At 34.0% G+C, this 19,446-nt stretch overlaps 1 protein-coding gene across 3 annotated transcripts; it reads left to right on the top strand.

Annotated features, from left to right (window-relative positions):
- The first annotated feature begins 283 nt into the window (after positions 1-283).
- On the top strand, positions 284-15,011 carry LOC129313347 (phospholipid-transporting ATPase 2). 3 transcript variants are annotated; one of them, XM_054956347.1, is made up of 26 exons: positions 324-366; positions 514-628; positions 1,538-1,763; positions 2,300-2,513; positions 3,916-4,032; positions 4,202-4,294; positions 4,395-4,569; positions 4,657-4,823; positions 4,985-5,089; positions 5,396-5,493; positions 5,599-5,741; positions 6,567-6,663; positions 6,797-6,906; positions 6,987-7,151; positions 8,031-8,185; positions 8,267-8,347; positions 8,464-8,584; positions 9,532-9,638; positions 11,197-11,328; positions 11,836-11,989; positions 12,309-12,426; positions 12,692-12,865; positions 12,980-13,031; positions 13,514-13,641; positions 13,894-14,044; positions 14,252-15,011. In XM_054956347.1, exons 3-26 carry the CDS (start codon positions 1,639-1,641, stop codon positions 14,591-14,593), a joined length of 3,324 nt encoding a protein of 1,107 aa, XP_054812322.1. In that variant the 5' UTR covers positions 324-366; positions 514-628; positions 1,538-1,638; the 3' UTR covers positions 14,594-15,011. The 3 variants fall into 3 exon arrangements, with proteins under 3 accessions (XP_054812323.1, XP_054812322.1, XP_054812324.1); XM_054956348.1 differs by lacking the exon at positions 514-628 and having other exon boundaries at positions 284-366; XM_054956349.1 differs by lacking the exon at positions 324-366 and having other exon boundaries at positions 508-528.
- Positions 15,012-19,446: the final 4,435 nt, after the last annotated feature.

The following is a 19,446-nucleotide window of genomic DNA, read 5'->3' as shown; positions in this document are numbered from 1 at the left end:
ATATACTCCTTATTTTAAATTATAAGATAATTTAATATAACATTAAAAATATTAATAAAATTCAATAATAATACTTTACAAATTTACCTTTTTAAAATAAAGTTATAAATTTTCAAAAACATCTATTTTATGATAGTAAAATACTACCAAATAATTTGAGACGAGATAATAGTAACATTAACATAGTTGAATAATGATATTTCTGGCACCAAAAAAAAAAAAATCGTTGAATGATAATAATGTATTCTAGCAGTAGTCATTGTCGACGACCGCACCTGATCACAAACACTTTAAAAAAGGTATTTTAACTTGAAACGATCCTAAGCGAGAGGGAAAAAAGACCCTAGCCCAGGGAGTCGATCTAAGGTTTGACATCCGGCCATTTCGATGTTTTTATTATGTACAACTCTTGAGGTTTTGATAGATGTTTACGAGATCATGTATCATAATTGAGAGGGTAGTCCAAACATGGGACTGCAGAATTTGAACTTTGAGCACGTTCATTTTTCGCAGATTCCCAGCTATTTGGTAACTGCAGTCTTGCATACGCAACGCTTCCTCAAACTTTCGCTGCTTTCCTTTTTGGTGTCAAATCTTGGCCTTTCAAGCTTTAATCCTTGCCGATGAGGTGTCCTTCGTTGGAAGAATAAGCTGCATAATCAATCAAATTTATTTATTTTTTTTGTCGGGGGGCAGTGATTTGTTTCCCAGTTTAAGTGAACCTATATTGCTTTTCATTGAGGGGATTATAGTTTTATCATTACGCTTAAGTTTATGCCTTGCATAACTTTCGATCCACCGTCGATGCATTTGAAATTAGATGTTTGTTGCCATCATGTTCATTCATTGACGGGTATGTCCTGTGATTCAGAATAACACGAGGAAACACTTCTGATGTTCTAATTTGTTTGTGATTGAACACTGACAAACATTTTTCCTTCAAGGATAAAAATGTAGAGAGTGAGTGGCATTTAACTGATTTTGTGTTGGGCGAGAGTCGAGAGAATTATATCATATTCCCCAACATGACAATCTATACAATTTCAAAATTGGCGTTTGTTGATCGGTTTTGAGTTTTGGTAATATTCAACCTAGTTGGCCCAAAGCAAAGGTTTAATTTTAAAATACAATTTTTATTTATTGACCACATTTTCTCTTTCTACGAACTCAAAAATTCTTTAGGCATATCGGTACTGGAGAGTAAAACAGAATGGCTTTTCATTGATCGAATGGCTTGTTTGTTTTCTCTTGTTATTGACATGCCTTAAAACTTTTGCTGGGAAGAGCTTCTTGACTTAGTATCAAAGCCTCTTTGACCAAACTTGTTCTTATAGACTAAGGTTTAATTAGCTGTGGATTAGGATTGTTAGCATCTTTACATGTTAAAAAACAAGAAGCTTGTTACTTATTATGCTGAAGTGGCTCAAATATTCAGATGCCATTGTTCTCTTGAAATCTTTGCTCGTTATCACTGCTATCATCATTCATCATCACATTTTGAGCACACAAATATGATCTTTTCCTTGATTGCTTGCAGTTGCAGAATATGAATACATGAAATCTTTGTGGAAATAGTTCTTGTTGAGTGTTGCACGTTAAGAGGACATCTGTACATGTACAGATGCTCCTAATTCAACAATGAAGCGTTACGTCTACATCAATGATGAAGAATCTGCGCGTGATATCTACTGTGACAATCGCATATCAAACAGAAAATATACTTTATTGAACTTTCTACCAAAAAATTTATGGGAACAGTTCAGGTAATTATTTTGTCGATCAAATGCCAATCACTTATTGTTTTGCATTGCAACTTGCAAGTATTATAACTTTCATGTGTTCTCATCTATGAACCTTTTATCCTCTGTGATATTGATAACAAAGGTTTCATTCACGGAGCAAAAGTCCATTTTACCATCTTCTGTATGTGTGTTGTGCATGTCCATTTCTTAGACATTCATCATAGAAGTTGGCGAGCCAGGAGATTGAAGGACAATTTAGTGTCAAACAGATAGGAATAATGTAATAGATTGCATGTCTATGATCCCTAGCAATGCATATTTGTTCTTTGTGTAGCTTTCTGATTTTAATCATTCAGCCTTGTTGTAATACGTTGTTGAAGCTTTCTCATCATGATCGACGCTCACATTTTTGTTTCACAAGTCAGTTTTGGTTGATTTTTTTTTTTTTCATTCATCCAGCTCAATTATTGCATGATTTCTTGTTTCTTTTCCTTGACTCTACTTGTTCCTATCGTACCTCTCTCTCATCCAACCTTTTGTTTTTTCTTTTGTTCCAGCCGATTCATGAATCAGTACTTTTTACTTATAGCTTGCCTACAGCTATGGTCTCTTATTACTCCAGTAAATCCTGCCAGTACATGGGGTCCACTTATCTTCATATTTGCAGTCTCTGCATCAAAAGAGGCTTGGGATGATTACAACAGATACCTTTCAGACAAGAAGGCAAATGGGAAGGAAGTCTGGGTTGTCAGCAAAGGCATTAAGAAACATGTATGAAAACTGAACTTCTCCCTGACTTGCCCCAACATAGTTTTTGCTTTGCGAACAAAGCAGCAAGACAATTAAAAGGAAGTATGTATAGGAGGATAGACTTATGAGTTCAAGCTATGTATTATGTGTTTTTGTGTCAAAGACTTTGACTTAAATGGAGAAGGCAAATTTGTTGATTTTTCCAACATATGGCAACTGGTTCATTTCAATACCTGATTTAAACTTTAATGAGTACTGTACACATGCTGATGTCACGCAGGGTTTGTGAAAATATGAAATATTAGAAAAATAATTTAAAACTGCTTTCTTACTTGTATGCCTGTAATTTAGTAACAATATTTACCTCTAGTATATCCCTCCAGTAATATGCATACGAAGTGTTTCTCTTGCCTTATCTTTTTCTAAGTTTATAGTTTAATGGCTATACAGTACTCCGTAACTTTGAACCATGTACACATAACTTTTTTAATCTTTAAAACTTTACAATGAACCTCCCTTGATTCTTATGTTTGCGCAAATAACTCTATATGATTAGTTTTATATATTAATTATCTACACATAATATAAAATTTAGGGGTGTTATCTGTATAAAAATCAAAGTTTAGGGGCTTAAATATACACAAAAATAAACTTTAAGGGGTTATATAATTAATGTTAGGGGTTATTTGCATAAATTTGGAAGCTCAATGAGGTTTATTATTAAGTTTTAAAGGTTAAGTGGGTTATTTATATATGATTCAAAGTTTAGGGAAGTTATGTGTAATTTAGCCTAGTTTAATTGATTGAAGTTAGCATGAACCTGATCTATTCATTCTGGCATAAACTAATCATAGGGTTCCTTTTGAATTATATTCATTTATACTGCTAAAGGGAGCTTAACTTTCATTCTTCTAAGATGAAAGAGCTGCAGGAGGTAAATAAAGGAAATTAATTTGAACACCAATATGGAATCCTCTCCTTTATTTCTACAATCTATATAAAGTCCTGTGAGATAAAAGCAGCAGTGGGGGTTTATAACTGATCCACAAACAATACAAACTCTAGTTTACAGCCTAAAGTGAATGCACTGAAATGGATTAAGCATCAATTTGATTGTTCAACAGCCTGCACAGAATCATCTTGTGAATTTCTGCACATTCTCATACTATTTTATCAATTTAGTGACTTTCCTATAAGATCCTCAGGAGTCAATCATATCACTAAGAGCAATGATATTTTACTCATTAAGATTCTTGATGCATCAATACATTGTTATTTTATGCAGTGATTTAGACATTGATTTGATCTTTTTCATGATGTTCAATCTCATCCATAGGCTTTATTGTCATAATTTAACCATAATTAATAATGTGTTCCGTAATATATTGAAATTCTAACTCCTGCATGTTTGGTGTTATCATAGATCCAAGCCCAGGATATCCATGTAGGTACTATAGTATGGTTGCGTGAAAATGATGAAGTGCCTTGTGACCTTATTCTGATTGGTACCTCTGATCCCCAAGGGCTTTGCTATGTAGAGGTAATTATGTCTGAAACATGCTGTCAATGGCCCTCTCTCATTTTCATGCATTGTAGAGGAGGAAAAATATTTCTACACTTAATTCTTTTCCTTCCTTTTCCTTTGATGAAAGAAGTATATCTTTCACTTTATGCATTTCAAGGACCTGATTATTTGGCATGTTATTCAGACTTCTGCACTGGATGGTGAAACTGACCTAAAGACAAGGGTCATACCTTCTGCTTGCATGGGAATAGATGTTGAGTTATTGCACAAAATAAAGGTAAGATTTTTTTTAAAGTATCTATGGTTGGTAGAATTGTTGAGTTTTAATAACATACATAATAAAATTAACTGGTTAATGTCTTTGTATGTGTGTACAGGGTGTAATTGAGTGCCCTAGTCCAGATAAAGACATCAGAAGATTTGATGCGAATATGAGGTTGTTCCCCCCATTTATTGATAATGACATGTGTCCTTTAACAATAAAAAACACCATTCTTCAGTCATGTTACTTGCGGAATACAGAGTGGGCGTGTGGAGTGGCAGTGTACACAGGCAAGTTATTTAATAGTAGACCATATACATATGCTGGTTTCTGCAGTCAACTGACTTAGCATTAGGCACATGCTTTATTTCCTTCAGGCAATGAAACCAAGCTGGGAATGAGTAGGGGTATCCCTGAACCAAAGCTCACTGCAATGGATGCGATGATTGACAAGTTGACTGGTGCTATATTTGTATTCCAAATTGTGGTTGTTATGGTTCTTGGTATAGCTGGGAATGTTTGGAAGGATACAGAGGCAAAGAAAGTTTGTCACTGTTCTTGACCTATTTTAGTCTTTAGATGTTTATGTTTATTTTCATCTTAAAGTTTCATGTTCTGCAATGTTATTTTCAAGGTGCATGTTGGTGGAACCTCCTGCTTGTTTTCTTGTCATCTCTAATTTCTTCGCTCTTTTTTTTCTTGAAGCAATGGTATGTCCTTTACCCAAGTGAAGGCCCTTGGTTTGAACTATTGGTCATTCCTCTGCGATTTGAACTTCTTTGTTCCATCATGATACCCATTTCCATCAAGGTAAGCTGATGGTTTATGTTTGAGTATTATAACAACTGCAAATTATATGGTTTTTTATCCTGTTGTTATTCCAAGCAGTTTGATTGTTTTGAGAAGTGGTAATAACCTTATAGAGGATGCAGTTAATAGTGAATACCTTACAAATTAAATGAAAGGATATCATCAAACTGAAGTACTTAACAGAGATTGTTAGTAATAATAGTGCTACAGCCATTGTCATAGTTCTGGATTATTTCAAGTGTGTGGAAGAGTTGAGAATGATTGTTCCTAAAGTTAATATGGCCAAAACTATTTAATCTCGGGCAGGTATCTCTAGATCTGGTGAAAAGCTTGTATGCAAAATTTATTGATTGGGACCATCAGATGGTTGACTCGGAAACTGGTATTGCATCCCATGCAACAAAGTGAGTTGAGAAAGAATCCTGATTACACTGAATGCCTTCAGAATTAGAAACAAGTAGTTTTGCAATTTTGTTTTTTCACATAAATGATGTTTGTCATATTGGCAGTACAGCGATAAGTGAGGACCTGGGGCAAGTTGAGTACATATTGACAGACAAAACAGGCACTCTTACTGAGAATCAGATGATTTTTAAAAGATGTTGTATCAGTGGCATTTTCTATGGAAATGAGAATGGAGATGCATTGAAAGGTCTGGTTAGTTTTTCAATTGAGGGAAACTTTCTTGATGCTTTCTGTCATGTACTAAATGCTCACGAACTTATTGTCAAGTGTAAAGAGTGCTAGAATTTAGGTTTTTTAGGAGCGACAGCATTGACAGCCTTCTATCTGGCTACTGATGTTTTTGTTTCACATGTTAGGTTTCTGTGCTAACAGTTAGATTTATAGAGTTGAGAATCAATTGCATCTTTGGCATCACTAATGACATCAATCCTGTGTGACTGTTGAATCCCAATTGTGACCTTGTTGAACTAAGAAACCTAAACAAAATTTGTAATGTTACCTTACATCAACCCAAATTTTGAGTTCTTATTTTTATTAATGAGGATATATTTGATCAATTCTACGAATCACAAGGTTGAGTTTTTTTCACTTGATTGGCACTATTATCAGCTGGCATGACTTGTACAAAACATGCCAATTTATGAAAGACATCTGTTGTGCACGTCAGTACAAGAGAAAATCCACAATTAAACATTGTCTGCGATAGTTGTTTTGGGAACTTATGACTCATATTATTTGATGAACCTGTTGCCTTCATTTTTTCAATATTCTCTTTATTTTACGTTTACATTCATTAGCCTTCTTCTGTTTAACCACTAATGGTGCACTGGCTAAGTGAAAATGGGCTTGTGGAGTACGAAAAGTTACTAATGACCATGCAATTTGAGAAAATTAAGTCTGGACAATGACATTTTCCGCCCTCCCATTTTCATTGTGTGCTGATGTATCTTGTTCTGTAACTGTTCTATATTGCATTTTGACCATCTAATTGATTGCCTTATTTTGTAAGCAGATGCTGAGCTTCTTAGAGCTATTGCTTGTGGGTCCCCTGATGTTGTGCGATTTCTTATAATTATGGCAATTTGCAATACTGTCGTACCTACACAAAGGTGATCCTGTCTTTATGCTTGATGTGATTAATGGATATGATAACTTTTTAAGATTGGCATATAACTTGATTATGCTAGTATGCTTTGATCAAGAAGTTATTCATGTTGGACTTGGTTTTCTTGTGGTCATTAGCAAAATTGGAGATATTTTGTACAAGGCACAGTCTCAGGATGAGGATGCTCTTGTCAATGCTGCTGCTCTGTTACATATGGTTTTCTTCAATAAGAATGGAAATATTCTCGGTACATGTCGCTAGCTTCCCCTTTAAGGCATCACTTAAGCTTGCTGGCTTCATGTGACAATTTTCCTTAATATTTTGCAGAAGTCAAGTTCAACTCTTCAATACTGAATTATGAAATTCTAGACACCCTAGAATTCACCTCTGATAGGAAACGAATGTCAGTGGTGGTAAAAGATTGCCAAAATGGAAAGATCCTTCTCCTATCAAAAGGAGCAGATGAGGCAATTCTTCCATATGCTTGTGCTGGTAAGACTATTTTTATCTCCTCTTTATTTGTTTTAAGGCAAAGGAATATCGTAAATATTGGGATTTCCTTTGATATCTTAGTTCATAATTGCTCCTACCACTCTTTGTACTTGAAAAAGAGAGACTACATGTGCATTCACATAATGTGGGTTGTTTGCATGTTTTCCACAAAATACTTATTTTCTATGCCCCAAGTTCAGTGATGAACTAAATATATTATCAATAGAAAGAGTTAGTAGGTTAAAATCCCTTTCCCTAAATTAACAACTTGTGAGCAGTGAGGTTTGTGGAGTGTGAGAGAGAATTAGTAGGTTAAAATAATGGTTATAAGGGGCCCATGTCTAATTGGCGAAGCTTGTGACCAACTCATGGGCTGTCAGATCTGCACTGCAGGGTGGGTGTGTCGGGGAGAGGGAGGGAGGGAGGGAGGAAGAGATAGAAAGAAGAAAGAGAGAGGCATTGGGAGCAAATTGTGCTAGTCTAATGGATTCAGCTACAAGAAGTTAATACGATGGGAGCAAAACACACTCCTAGCTATTTGAGAGGCTAGTTTCTCCCAAATATCAGCTTTATTTCTCACGTGTGACTGATTTTCTGTGATTACCTAGGCTTAAACCTCTAATCCTACTCTGGAGGGAGGTTAACTCAAATATTTGTGCATAAAAAATGCAAAGAATAACTATTTTTCCATTTGTTCTATTCTGGGTTCCATCAGGATGCCTCGAGTATCTGTGGATCTGGTGAATTTTGGGACTTACTGTTTCAACCCTTTTTTGGCCCAGAGATTGAGAAACATTGATGCTTAGAACATTGTGCTGCTTTCATGTGTTTAAACAGTCGGTTTTTCTCTCACCTAATTGATTCCATTTCTTTCTACAGGGCAGCAAACCCGGAACTTCATTGAAGCTGTGGAGCAATATGCTCACTTGGGGCTACGTACACTATGCTTGGCTTGGCGAGAGCTAAAGGAAGATGAATATCAACAGTGGTCTTTTATGTTTAAGGAGGCCAATAGCACTTTGGTTGATAGGGAGGTAAGGTGCATATGTCACTAACTAAATCATGCACTATAATTCTTATAAATCACTTTTTTCTCAAATTACTATCTTTAACAGTGGAGAGTTGCCGAAGTCTGCCAAATAATTGAACATGACTGGGAAGTTCTTGGTGTAACAGCTATAGAAGATCGTTTGCAAGTGAGTATCTGCCTTATTTGCCCATTGAAATGTATCTTTTTGGAAGCCTGGTTAGTCCTCGATGATTTTGCCTATTGTTGTGTGATTTATGCTATAACTATCTTGATGCCTTTCAGGATGGAGTTCCTGAAACAATAGAGACACTTAGAAAGGCTGGAATAAATTTTTGGATGCTGACTGGAGACAAGCAAAATACTGCTATTCAAATCGCCTTGTCATGCAATTTTATTTCCCCAGGTAGTTGGGAATTTAGAGTATACTGCATGGTTGTAGCTTTCTTCTAAGTTCCTTGAAAAATATTAGTTTGATTTGATAATGAATGTGCAAGAAATCGTGCAATGCAAGAGTCTTGATATGATACATGGTTGTTCACCCAGTATCTCTATTCATTGTTTGACAAACAAGCTCAACTCTGTGTGTGTCCCATGTTTCTGTTCTATGCCTTATCATTCATTGGGGAAGCTAAGTGTATGCCCTTAAGAAGGAATATCTGGTGGTGGTTCTCCAAGCTTTACTGTTTTCTTTTTCTAAATGATATCTTTTACACTCTATTTGGGAGCACTTCTCCCTAATCCAAGCAAATATTAGACCTTTCATGCTTTGAAAACATTTTATTTTTATTTTTTGAGAAAATTAACTTTATGATTTATGAGGCTTTGTTGTCCAACTTTTAGGCATTGAGTCTAGGAGCACCAACACCCTGTCCTGCTATATGAATGGCATTAGAATTGGTGATATTTCAATTTGGAAAATATAGGATGTTGGTGTGGTAGGAAATGTTCTGCTATGTATTTTATAATATATGTCTACCTGTATAATAAAATAAATATTAAAGTAATAAATTGTCATTAAAAAAATTGCATTCCAACCATTCTTAAGAAATGCATGGATTTATTTCCTATACTGAAACTATCTGACTTGGTTCTTGTAGTTGAAGTGTTTGTTTTGTCATAAAAAAAAAAGAATAACTAAAGATTTTGGCTGTGTATGCATTAATTCATGAATTATTATTAGTCATGTTGATACCAAAGTTAAATCTTCATTCAATCAATTTGTTTCAAATTGCTTTTAACTTCCATTGTTCTGTAAGTATTATACATGTGCCGAAGAATATTAATTAGTCTTGCTAATGCTGATTACTGGCATTAAACTTTTATTCTATTATTTTTTAAAAAAATTGATAGAGCCAAAGGGACAGCTTCTATCAATTGATGGCAAAACCAAAGATGAGGTTTGTAGAAGTTTGGAGAGAGTGCTTCTTACGATGAGGATAACTCCCTCAGAACCTAAGGTAAAGCTCACACGTTCTGTTTGTGGTATGTTAAATTCCAGTGAGGTTGTTTCTATCTTGATGAAATGCCATAGTTTCACGGAAATATTATTACTTATTCTGAACATTTGCTTTTTGTTGTTAAAATCACCTTTAATTAGCTCCAGCAAGCATGTTATTTTTAACCATTGGTTGCCCCACAAATGAATTTGTTGTTATTTTCCATTAGTCTCTAGTCCATCTGTTTCCTAGAAGTAATTATTTTTGAGTTGGATTTGGTTGGGGAGGTGGAAGGTTAAATGAAACTTTTAGGTGTTATCGTGAACTTAATTTGAAAAATGATATTAAAAACTCAATTGTTTGCTTCTGCAAAGTTGCTCATTTTATATGTACAATAAAGATAGCTTATTGTCATGTCCCACATCAGAGGAACTCAAAGTCCTGACTATATAAGCGGGTGCATTGCACACCTTAATGAGCTAGGTTTTTGGAGAGAAAGTAATGGCTCCGTAACAAAGTGGGTATCAAAGCCAGGCCTAAGTTTGCCTTATAGGTGGGTCCCTTTGGTGGGCCACCGGCGATGAAAGTGTCATAGATTGACTGGGAGAGTTGTCATATCTCACATCGAAGGGACTTAGAGAGGGCCCTAGCTATATAAGCGGGCACACTGCACACTCTAATGAGCTAGCTTTTTGGAGAGTGAGTAATGACTCTGTGACGTTATGCTAATGAAGGTTGGTTCAACTAGTAAAGATGTTGTCAATATCAGTTCGATGGTAGGCGATTTGTAAGTAATTTCATAAGCTCTCTTTGAGCTTTAAAGCATGTTCTAGATCTCTTAGAGCACATCTCCTCTAAACTTTTTTTCTACGGGAAGGGGAAAAAAAGAGAGCCTATTTTGCCTTATAAGAAGATAGCCTACTTTCTTGTAACAAAATAGTCAAGTACCACTTTCCGTTAATAAACAATAGTGGAAAATGATAACATTTTTTGAATACATGTCTCTGTCATTCCAATTGAAAGAAGGAAAAGAACAATCAACTCCAAGTGGGTTGTTATTGACACTTGTGATGGATCTCTCTTTCTTTCTCTGGTTGTGTCAAAATTGTGGGAGCTCACTTTTACAACAGGTCTTTAATTGTTTCACCATCGCTCTGGTATGTGGAGTGGAGAAAGCTTACAGATTCTGCTGCACTTGGCATGAGTGCTCTTTCATGCTCAAATTCCATCATGGAATTCAAGGAAGAAAGATGTTTATATTCATTGATGATATCTCTATTTTCTAGTGTATAGGCTGGAGATATGTATAGTAGTGCAGATTGTCTGTTACAATGACTAGCACAACTACTTTAACAGAATAATAACAGTACAACCGTCTAACTACCATATCTGCCCTTACATTAATGGTTTTACTTTCTTTTGCTACATATATCACCCCAATGTTATTTTCTGACTCCATATATGCATAATCACTGTTTCCACTGGAACAACTAATCTTCTGTGAGAATGTGATTGGACTAAAGTAATTAAAAATGATTTGAAGTTCATAATTTATTATTTTTTTTTCTATATCACACAGGATGTGGCCTTTGTTGTTGATGGTTGGGCTCTTGAGATTGTGCTTAATCACTACCGGAAAGCTTTTACAGAGCTTGCCATATTGTCAAGGACTGCTATATGTTGCCGCGTGACACCATCACAAAAAGCACAGGTGTTTCCTGCAACTTTAAGTGTGTATTATTGGATGCTCTGTTAAAGATTTTCATGTATTTCACTCCATTCATTTTCTTTTTCCTGTTGTAGGGGGCTTCTGCTCCCTGTATACCTTATATACTTTTTGACAAGAATGGTGTGCCTAACTAGAAGTGTGCTAATGTGGAAGAGAAAAGCAAAGCTTGAAAGGGAAAAATTAAGAATTGATGCTGGCCTGATCTCAAATTATTTGTCAGTGTATTGAAGTTTCTTTCGCCCCAGAGTTTTATATTACAGCTTCTCACTCTAAGCAGAAGGCTGCTTACCCATTTCAAATGGTCATTATAGATTGAACTATTGTGTTGTTTGGTAAAAGATAAATGATGCACATAAGAAACTCAGGAGCATGAGATTCAATAATTTTTTATCTTTATCTTCTCATTTGCTGATATTAACAGCTGCCATTATTGTGTTCTTTTTAACTTCTAATAATAAAGCCTAACAATGTATACACTGCTTGTTGCAGCTTGTAGAGCTTTTAAAATCATGTGATTATAGAACACTGGCAATTGGTGATGGTGGAAATGATGTAAGGATGATACAAACGGCTGACATAGGTGTTGGCATTAGTGGGAGAGAAGGGTTGCAAGCAGCTAGAGCAGCCGATTACAGTGTTGGAAGTAAGTTATTTTTTAAAATAATAAATATAAGAAATATGTTCCTTTTACATGTGCAACTTACATGTCAAGATGATAAGAGTTCTTTAAGACAGTTTGCCAATTATTGTCTTTTAATTTCCATCTGAACCTTGTCAAAGAGTTGATTGTCAGGACAATAATTGATATACTTTACATAATTTGATCCAAGCTCTTTTAAAGATTAATGAATTCCAGTGACCATAAATTATACAACACCAGATTCATACAACGTTCTTTGATTTGCTTGTAAATGGAAGATGTCATTTTCTCTTACTTGATGATTATATTTGTTAATTTGCAGAGTTCAGGTTCCTAAAAAGATTAATTCTTGTCCATGGCCGGTACTCTTACAACCGTACAGCATTTCTCTCTCAGTACTCGTTCTACAAGTCCCTAATTATATGTTTCATCCAAATCTTGTGAGTTTCTTCCCCTATGCCCCTTATTTCTTTTTCTTCATTTCTTGAAAATAGATACCCCTGCACCTTGGGGGCAGTACCTATGCATGCTGGAGCATTGTACCCCCAATTATGCATAAAGGGCATCTCATAGTGAGCCCAAAGAAAGGTTGAAAGGAGTGTCAGCATGAGGACACTATCCATCATCATTCTCAATATCTATGATGTTGCAGTGCATGAGGTGCATTTTAATTTCTTCTTTCCTTTCTGATAATCGTATTTTCAGTTTTTCATTTGTTTCAGGGGTCTCCGGAACCAGCCTTTTCAATTCTGTTAGCTTGATGGCTTATAATGTTTTCTACACTAGTGTCCCTGTACTAGTCAGTGTGCTTGACAAAGATCTTAGTGAGGAAACTGTGATGCAGCATCCCCAAATTTTATTTTATTGCCAAGCTGGGAGGTTCGACATTTTAGTATCATTTAGTCTCAATTTTTTAATTCCAGTTCATTGTGATCAAACAACAGTGGAAATATTAGTGAATTCCAGTTCATTGACTGAAAACCCTTGAAACAGGCTTCTAAACCCGAGTACATTTGCTGGATGGTTTGGACGATCTCTCTTTCATGTAAGAGCTGTTTATGAGCATATTCTTGGAGAGTAATCTGATACTCCCTCCCTCCGGTCTTGGATGTAGAAGTTGGTTAATTAATCCGCATAGATTACGGAAAATAAGTTGGTTATTTTGGGGAAAAAAGTGTTGGTTTTCCAATTTCCAAAAATACCCCTTTTAATCATTACATTGAAAACTGCCCCTATTGATTGTGAGCTATAGGTGTAGTTTGGGAAAAGAAAATAAATGAGGGATACGCAGGAGATTGACTTGAAGTCTTACATTGAGGGCAAAAACGAGTTTCTCAACTAGCTCCTATATTTTGGACTAGAGGTAGTATTTAATAGATGCTCACTATTCTCACTGCTATGCTGCCCCTTAAAAATAGAAGATTGAGTTCTTTGCAATTAAAGTGAATTATTTAGAGCCTAAAACTTTCAATGGATGTATATTTTCTATTTGGTATTTATACCAACCTCGTTATCTCTTATTTGCAGGCAATAGTAGTATTTGTGATAACCATACATTCCTATGCTTTTGAGAAAAGTGAAATGGAAGAGGTTTCGATGGTTGCGCTCTCTGGTTGTATATGGTTGCAGGCTTTTGTAGTTACAATGGAGACCAAGTAAGTTTGAATCAAACTAGCTGCAGATGCAATAGCCTGCCAAAATTTGACATTGCTTTGCATCAAGTTAGTCCAACTTTTGCTGTTGTGATGTTAAATATGGGATTAAAGAACACTCTGCAATATGTAGTTTCAGTTGTGAAGATAAAATTTTTAGGTGGTTATTTTCTTTATTTGCTATCATTTCGCCAATCTGTTGGAACATTCTCTGTTTTTACTTTTTATTGTCTGCATTATGTTTGATGCCTGCAGTTCCTTTACAATATTGCAACATCTTGCTATATGGGGAAATTTGGCTGCCTTTTATGTCATCAACTTCATCTTCAGTGCCATTCCTTCGTCAGGAATGTATACAATTATGTTTCGGTTGTGCCAAAAACCATCATATTGGATAACGATATTTGTAAGTTCCTCCTCATCTGTTTATAGCCTAAGTTTACTCCCAAGTAAAACTCAAATTTCTGTTGTTTTGCACCATAAAGGAATAAAGAAAATTAGATGTTGCTCCCGGTTATTTGGATTCCATGACAGCCTATGCCCCACCTTTTTATCTTCCTTCATATTCTTTACTCTGTACACTAGTCACATTATGATGTGATGGCATATACAGCTTACAGTTGCAGCTGGGATGGGTCCAATTGTAGCTATCAAGTACTTCAGATATACGTATAGACCAAGCAAGATAAATACCCTTCAGCAAGCTGAACGTCTGGGTGGACCAATTTTGACTCTGGGCACAATTGAGCCTCAATCCAGATCCATGGAGAAAGATGTTTCCTCACTGTCAATAACACAACCCAAGAACAGAAATTCTGTGTATGAACCTCTCCTGTCAGATTCTCCAAATGCCACCAGAAGGTCTCTTGGAGCAGGAACACCATTTGATTTTTTCCAATCGGCGTCCCGATTATCACTTTCTAGTAGTTACACAAGAAATTGCAAGGACAACTAAACCCAAAAAAGCAGTTGGAGCAGTTTTACATGCAATATTGTTGTACGTTGTTAGTTCCTCGTAATCTAAATTTTGACGAAATGTTTTTACCTTATTGGTCTTAAAGCTAGCCTATAGTCTTCCTGCAGCTCTGTCTTGCAGCAGAGGACTTGGAGAGTTTTTGGTCCCCTGATTAGTTAACACAACCCAATCATGATTGCTCTATCTTCCACGTTAGAACTTCATTATATGCTTGAGCTAATGGCCGGTCATAGGGATTTTCTTTCTTTTTTTTTTTTTTTGACTAGTTAGAATATTTGGCTTTTGAAACAGCCTTGAAAATTTTCTTGTTGGAGCATAAATTCATAGTCAGCTGTGAAAGTTTCTGTAATTATTCTTTTAACAAGAGTATGATAATTGGAGAAACTTTTTCAATCCAGTTTTAATGTTTGCTTATATCCCCCCACCCCTCCCGCTGGTGGGGGCCGAGGTTTAAATCTTTCCTCTGTTGGCTGAAAAATCTCATGCATTGGGATCTAATAAACCATTGCATTTGTGCAAAAACAATGAATAAAATGGATGAACCTCTTCCAAAACAAGCAATATTGTGACAGATCTCAGTTTCCCAGATGCATCAAGAAGCCTATTAATGCCTGTGGAGATACTGTGCTACACACGAATATAAATATTTAGCTGGTAATGAGTTGGCCTAAATCGTTCAAATTTTCTCTTGCATTGTAATTGTATATTTTGAGCTTTAAGACATATTTGACTATGATGACTCCTTGAAGCTCAGTTTATAATACTTTACATGGTAATGGTAAATTAAAGAGACAAAGAAGAGTTTTAATATTAGGATTTTGATTTTGGAACTGCTACGGTTCTACCACTAGAAATTATTCAGATCATCAAATTTATTTTTGTCCAGCTGCATGTATTCGCCACTTTGACCATTTGGGTCATTAATCAGATATGATGTCAAATCATCAGCGGCCTTCAGAATTCAATTGAAGTCACTGCTAGCATTGAGGTGGCATTTCAGAGGATTGATTTTCTATATTATTACAATTTATTTATACATGTTATTACCTGTGTGGGTATATCCCAATTATTACCTTTCCGTTGTGCAAGTCTGTAAAAGTAGACCATCCAAAAATACGTCAATGACAGAGTTGAAAATACGAATGGACCTAATCTTTATGAGTTTTTGAGTCTTAAAGCTCAGTTTTTTATTTTGAGCCTCATTTTTTAAGTTCGGTCTTTATATGAAGGGCTCTGGGCCGAGCCCGCAAACCCTTTTTTAAAAAATAAAAGAATTAAAATAAAATTAAATATTATAAATTAATTAAAATATTTTAAAATTTAAAAAAATCTTCATAATTTTTTAGAAATAAAACAATACACATTTAAAAGTCTAGTAATAAAATTTAAATTTTGGTTAAAAAACAGTTCATTTTTTATAAATACAAAAACATAATAATTATAAAAAAATAAAAAATATCAAAAATTTTATACTATATACTAATATTTATTAAATTATATTAAATTAATTTTAGAATAAATTAAAATTAATGATAATATAATACGTGTAGGATCAGGTAAGCAGATCATTAGCTTTAAAACACGTGTTCCACCAAAAAATAACAATAATAATAACATAATAAGGCTTGAAGAGCTGCCCGAACTTGAGCTTTTTTTGACAGAATTTATTAGGACCAAGCTCTCAAGCTCAATTACTTTTAAAAAAAATTATTTTCAAAACTCAAACCCTTATTTAAATAGGGCCTCCAAACTCGACCCTTCAGGTCCGATCCTTATCCCCAACTCTAGTCAATGGTCCTTCGCCTCATAATACTGCAAGTGTCGGCCCCTCTCTCCTTTCAATGAAGAACTAAAATTCAATTCACAGCTCATAAGCATAGCCCTATTATCATTTTGGACTTTTTTTTTGTTTTTAATTTTCTTAATTTAGCCAATCTTGGTATGTTAAACTTTCCTGTTAAATAAAAGGACCCTTTAATCACCCAAAAAAAAATTGTAAAGACTTTGCCATCTTGAATTTGTGTTATCAATGCTGATGACTGACCCATACCAAAAGAAAATGGACACTCAAACTTTTCTAAATTAGAATATACATATTTCTTAATATATTTCTTAATATATTTATAACTTGCTCATGATTAATTTGATATGTTATTCATTGTTTGTAGACAATATATCTTATCAACAAATTATGAATGATCTGAATGAATCTTTGGTTAATATTTTCAAGCAAGTGTGATGCAATTGGCAAAATATACAGGTGTTGATAATGTTGAAAAACCTATGTTAGATTTTTAAAAAATGCTTGAAATGAATTATAAATAAAAAACTCCACTGGTCCTTTTAAATGAGGGCATGACTCTTTAAAGATAAATAAAATCACCATGAATGAAACTACATACTAAACATTACAATTAATGAGATTTGTATTTATGAGACCTAGCTAGAGCTGCTAGACTAGTGTGACTAATATTTACGAGGCCTGAAGTAGGAATCGCCTAAACTTAGTGCATCTTCTCGACAACCAAATTTGATAATATTTAGCGTTACTGAAGTCATATCCTTCAGAACCCCCCCCCCCCAAAAAAAAATTGCATAAAGTGGATTTTGCATTATTTATATATATTTGTGCAATTTTATATGGTCGAATTACATGAAATTATTTTTAATTTCTGAGTTAGTTGCAAGCAAATTCTCTTAACTTTTTACAAATTTAATAAAAATCTTAAACTTTTAAATTTTGCAATTAACCCCTATTATTATGCGTGTTCATTGTTTTACTAACAAAACATAACATGTGAGATTGTGAGGGACTGTATATCTCTCAAACTTCATATATATATATATATATATAAAGTTTGAGAGAGTTATATATATATATATATATAAAACCTTTCAAACCGTTGAGTTATGTGTAGATAACTTCTGAAATTTTAAGTTATGCATAAATAAAATTTCAATCATGTTACATTTTATTATTGAAATGACAAAAAAGTTAATGGTGAGAGAATTATTCACATAAGTGTGAAAATTTTAAAAAATCATTGTTGCTTAAATTTCAGAATAGAAAATCATTGTTAAATTTTAAATATTATGGGAATTAACAGCATAGAATCCAAAATTCAAGGAAGTTGTGTGCTTGTTATTTAGCTATATATCTTATAACAAGATAGTGATTTAAATAATAAATCATTTAGGGAATATTTATATGTATATCCATATCATCACATTTGGCATACGTGAGAAAGAAGAGTCAAGTAATGGAGAAAAATCTCTATTTTAATTGTTTGGTACACAATAATTAAAATTCTAAATAAATATTGACGGGAAGCATGAAATATTTCTCCTCTTTCTCTTTTCACCCATTTTTCTCAAAATAGCCATCCCACCAAACATGCCTTGTGTGTGTATTTCTTGCATCTAATTTTTATTTTACATTATAAGGGAGGGTGTGAGCAATGTATAAGAGGCTTCATTAAAAAAAAAAAAACCCTAAAATGAATGGAGGTGATGTAACATAAATGTAGGAGTAAAGGTATTCTTGCATGGCGTTAATCTTAGAAGAATATGCTCTGGTTGCTTAACGCCTTAAGCATGAGATTTTAAGTTTGAATTTATATAAATATAAAAACATTTTTAAAAAAGTTATTCTCAATTAAACTCGATAATGCTCGAGTCTAATTTGGTTAGATAATCATATATATATATATATAATATTGCACTAGTGGAAGGTAGAGTAGACTACACCATTTTAGCTGTGTCTTTGTAATAATTTTTTTTTAGGAGTTGAAAATATATGAACTTATGTAAATTTTATGTTTTTAATAAATAAAGAGAAGATTTTATATTTTATAAAAAATAGTAAAAAAGAAGAAAATTATTTAAAAAGAAAAATTTTACAAAAATTCACATACGTTAATTTTAAAGGATTTAAATCTTATGAAATCAAATGCTGGAATAATTAAACAGTAAACTATTATAGTTGGTAATTTAGCAAGGTAGATATGAATCTTCACTCTAGGACGTAAAACGTTGTTCCTCTTAATTTGCTCTATAATTCATCAATTCATTGTCCTCTTTTAAATGGCCTTCCCCGCGTACTAACACGTGTTTCTTTATTAATGGCCCTTCGCCTCATTCTGATTAGGATCGTCTCAACTCTTTCGGTTGCTGTCGACTGCTTTCCATCGCTGTCGATTGACATATCCATACTTCAATTTTTTTTAACACACAAAAAAAAAAATTGAAACAATGAAATTTAACCCCAAAAAAAATCATCAGGTCTAATTTTTATCAACCACTCGAATCTACGGGATTCTGAGCAAACAAGTTTCGAAGGTGACGATTCGTCCAAGGTATTTTGGACTTTAGACATCTTGTCGGCCGTGATAATATGTTAATAAATTAACAAGGAAAAAAAGACCTCTGCCTGCGGCAAAATTAATTAATAATTTGAGGGAAAATAGAAGAAAGTCTTGAAACGGGTGTTCATGAGATAAGATGACATCAAAACACTCTCATCTCGAAAAAAAAAATTGAGACTAAATTTTGATCATGTATCTCGTCCTGTTTCGAAAATCGTCCCGTTTTATTAGGAGTCGGAACAAGACCGAAATGCCCCACCATCCTGATAAATTAAACAATATTAGAGAAAAATTGAATAATAACGTTTATTAAAATTTTAAATCATATAATTTATTAAGTTTAAAATCAAAACAACACAAGTACATAAATCACAACAATTTAAGTCAATTATTAAATTATATTAATTATAACTACACATTATAATAACAAATACAAGTAATTTTTAGGCTATAAGAGTAGCAACAATA

This window comes from Prosopis cineraria, unplaced genomic scaffold, assembly GCF_029017545.1.
Source record: "Prosopis cineraria cultivar Desert tree isolate PC_DT_omini unplaced genomic scaffold, ASM2901754v1 PC6, whole genome shotgun sequence".
In the NCBI taxonomy this organism is placed as follows: Eukaryota; Viridiplantae; Streptophyta; class Magnoliopsida; order Fabales; family Fabaceae; genus Prosopis; species Prosopis cineraria.
The sequence above is the reverse complement of the archived record's forward strand: the minus strand, read 5'-3'. Positions and strand labels throughout refer to the sequence as shown.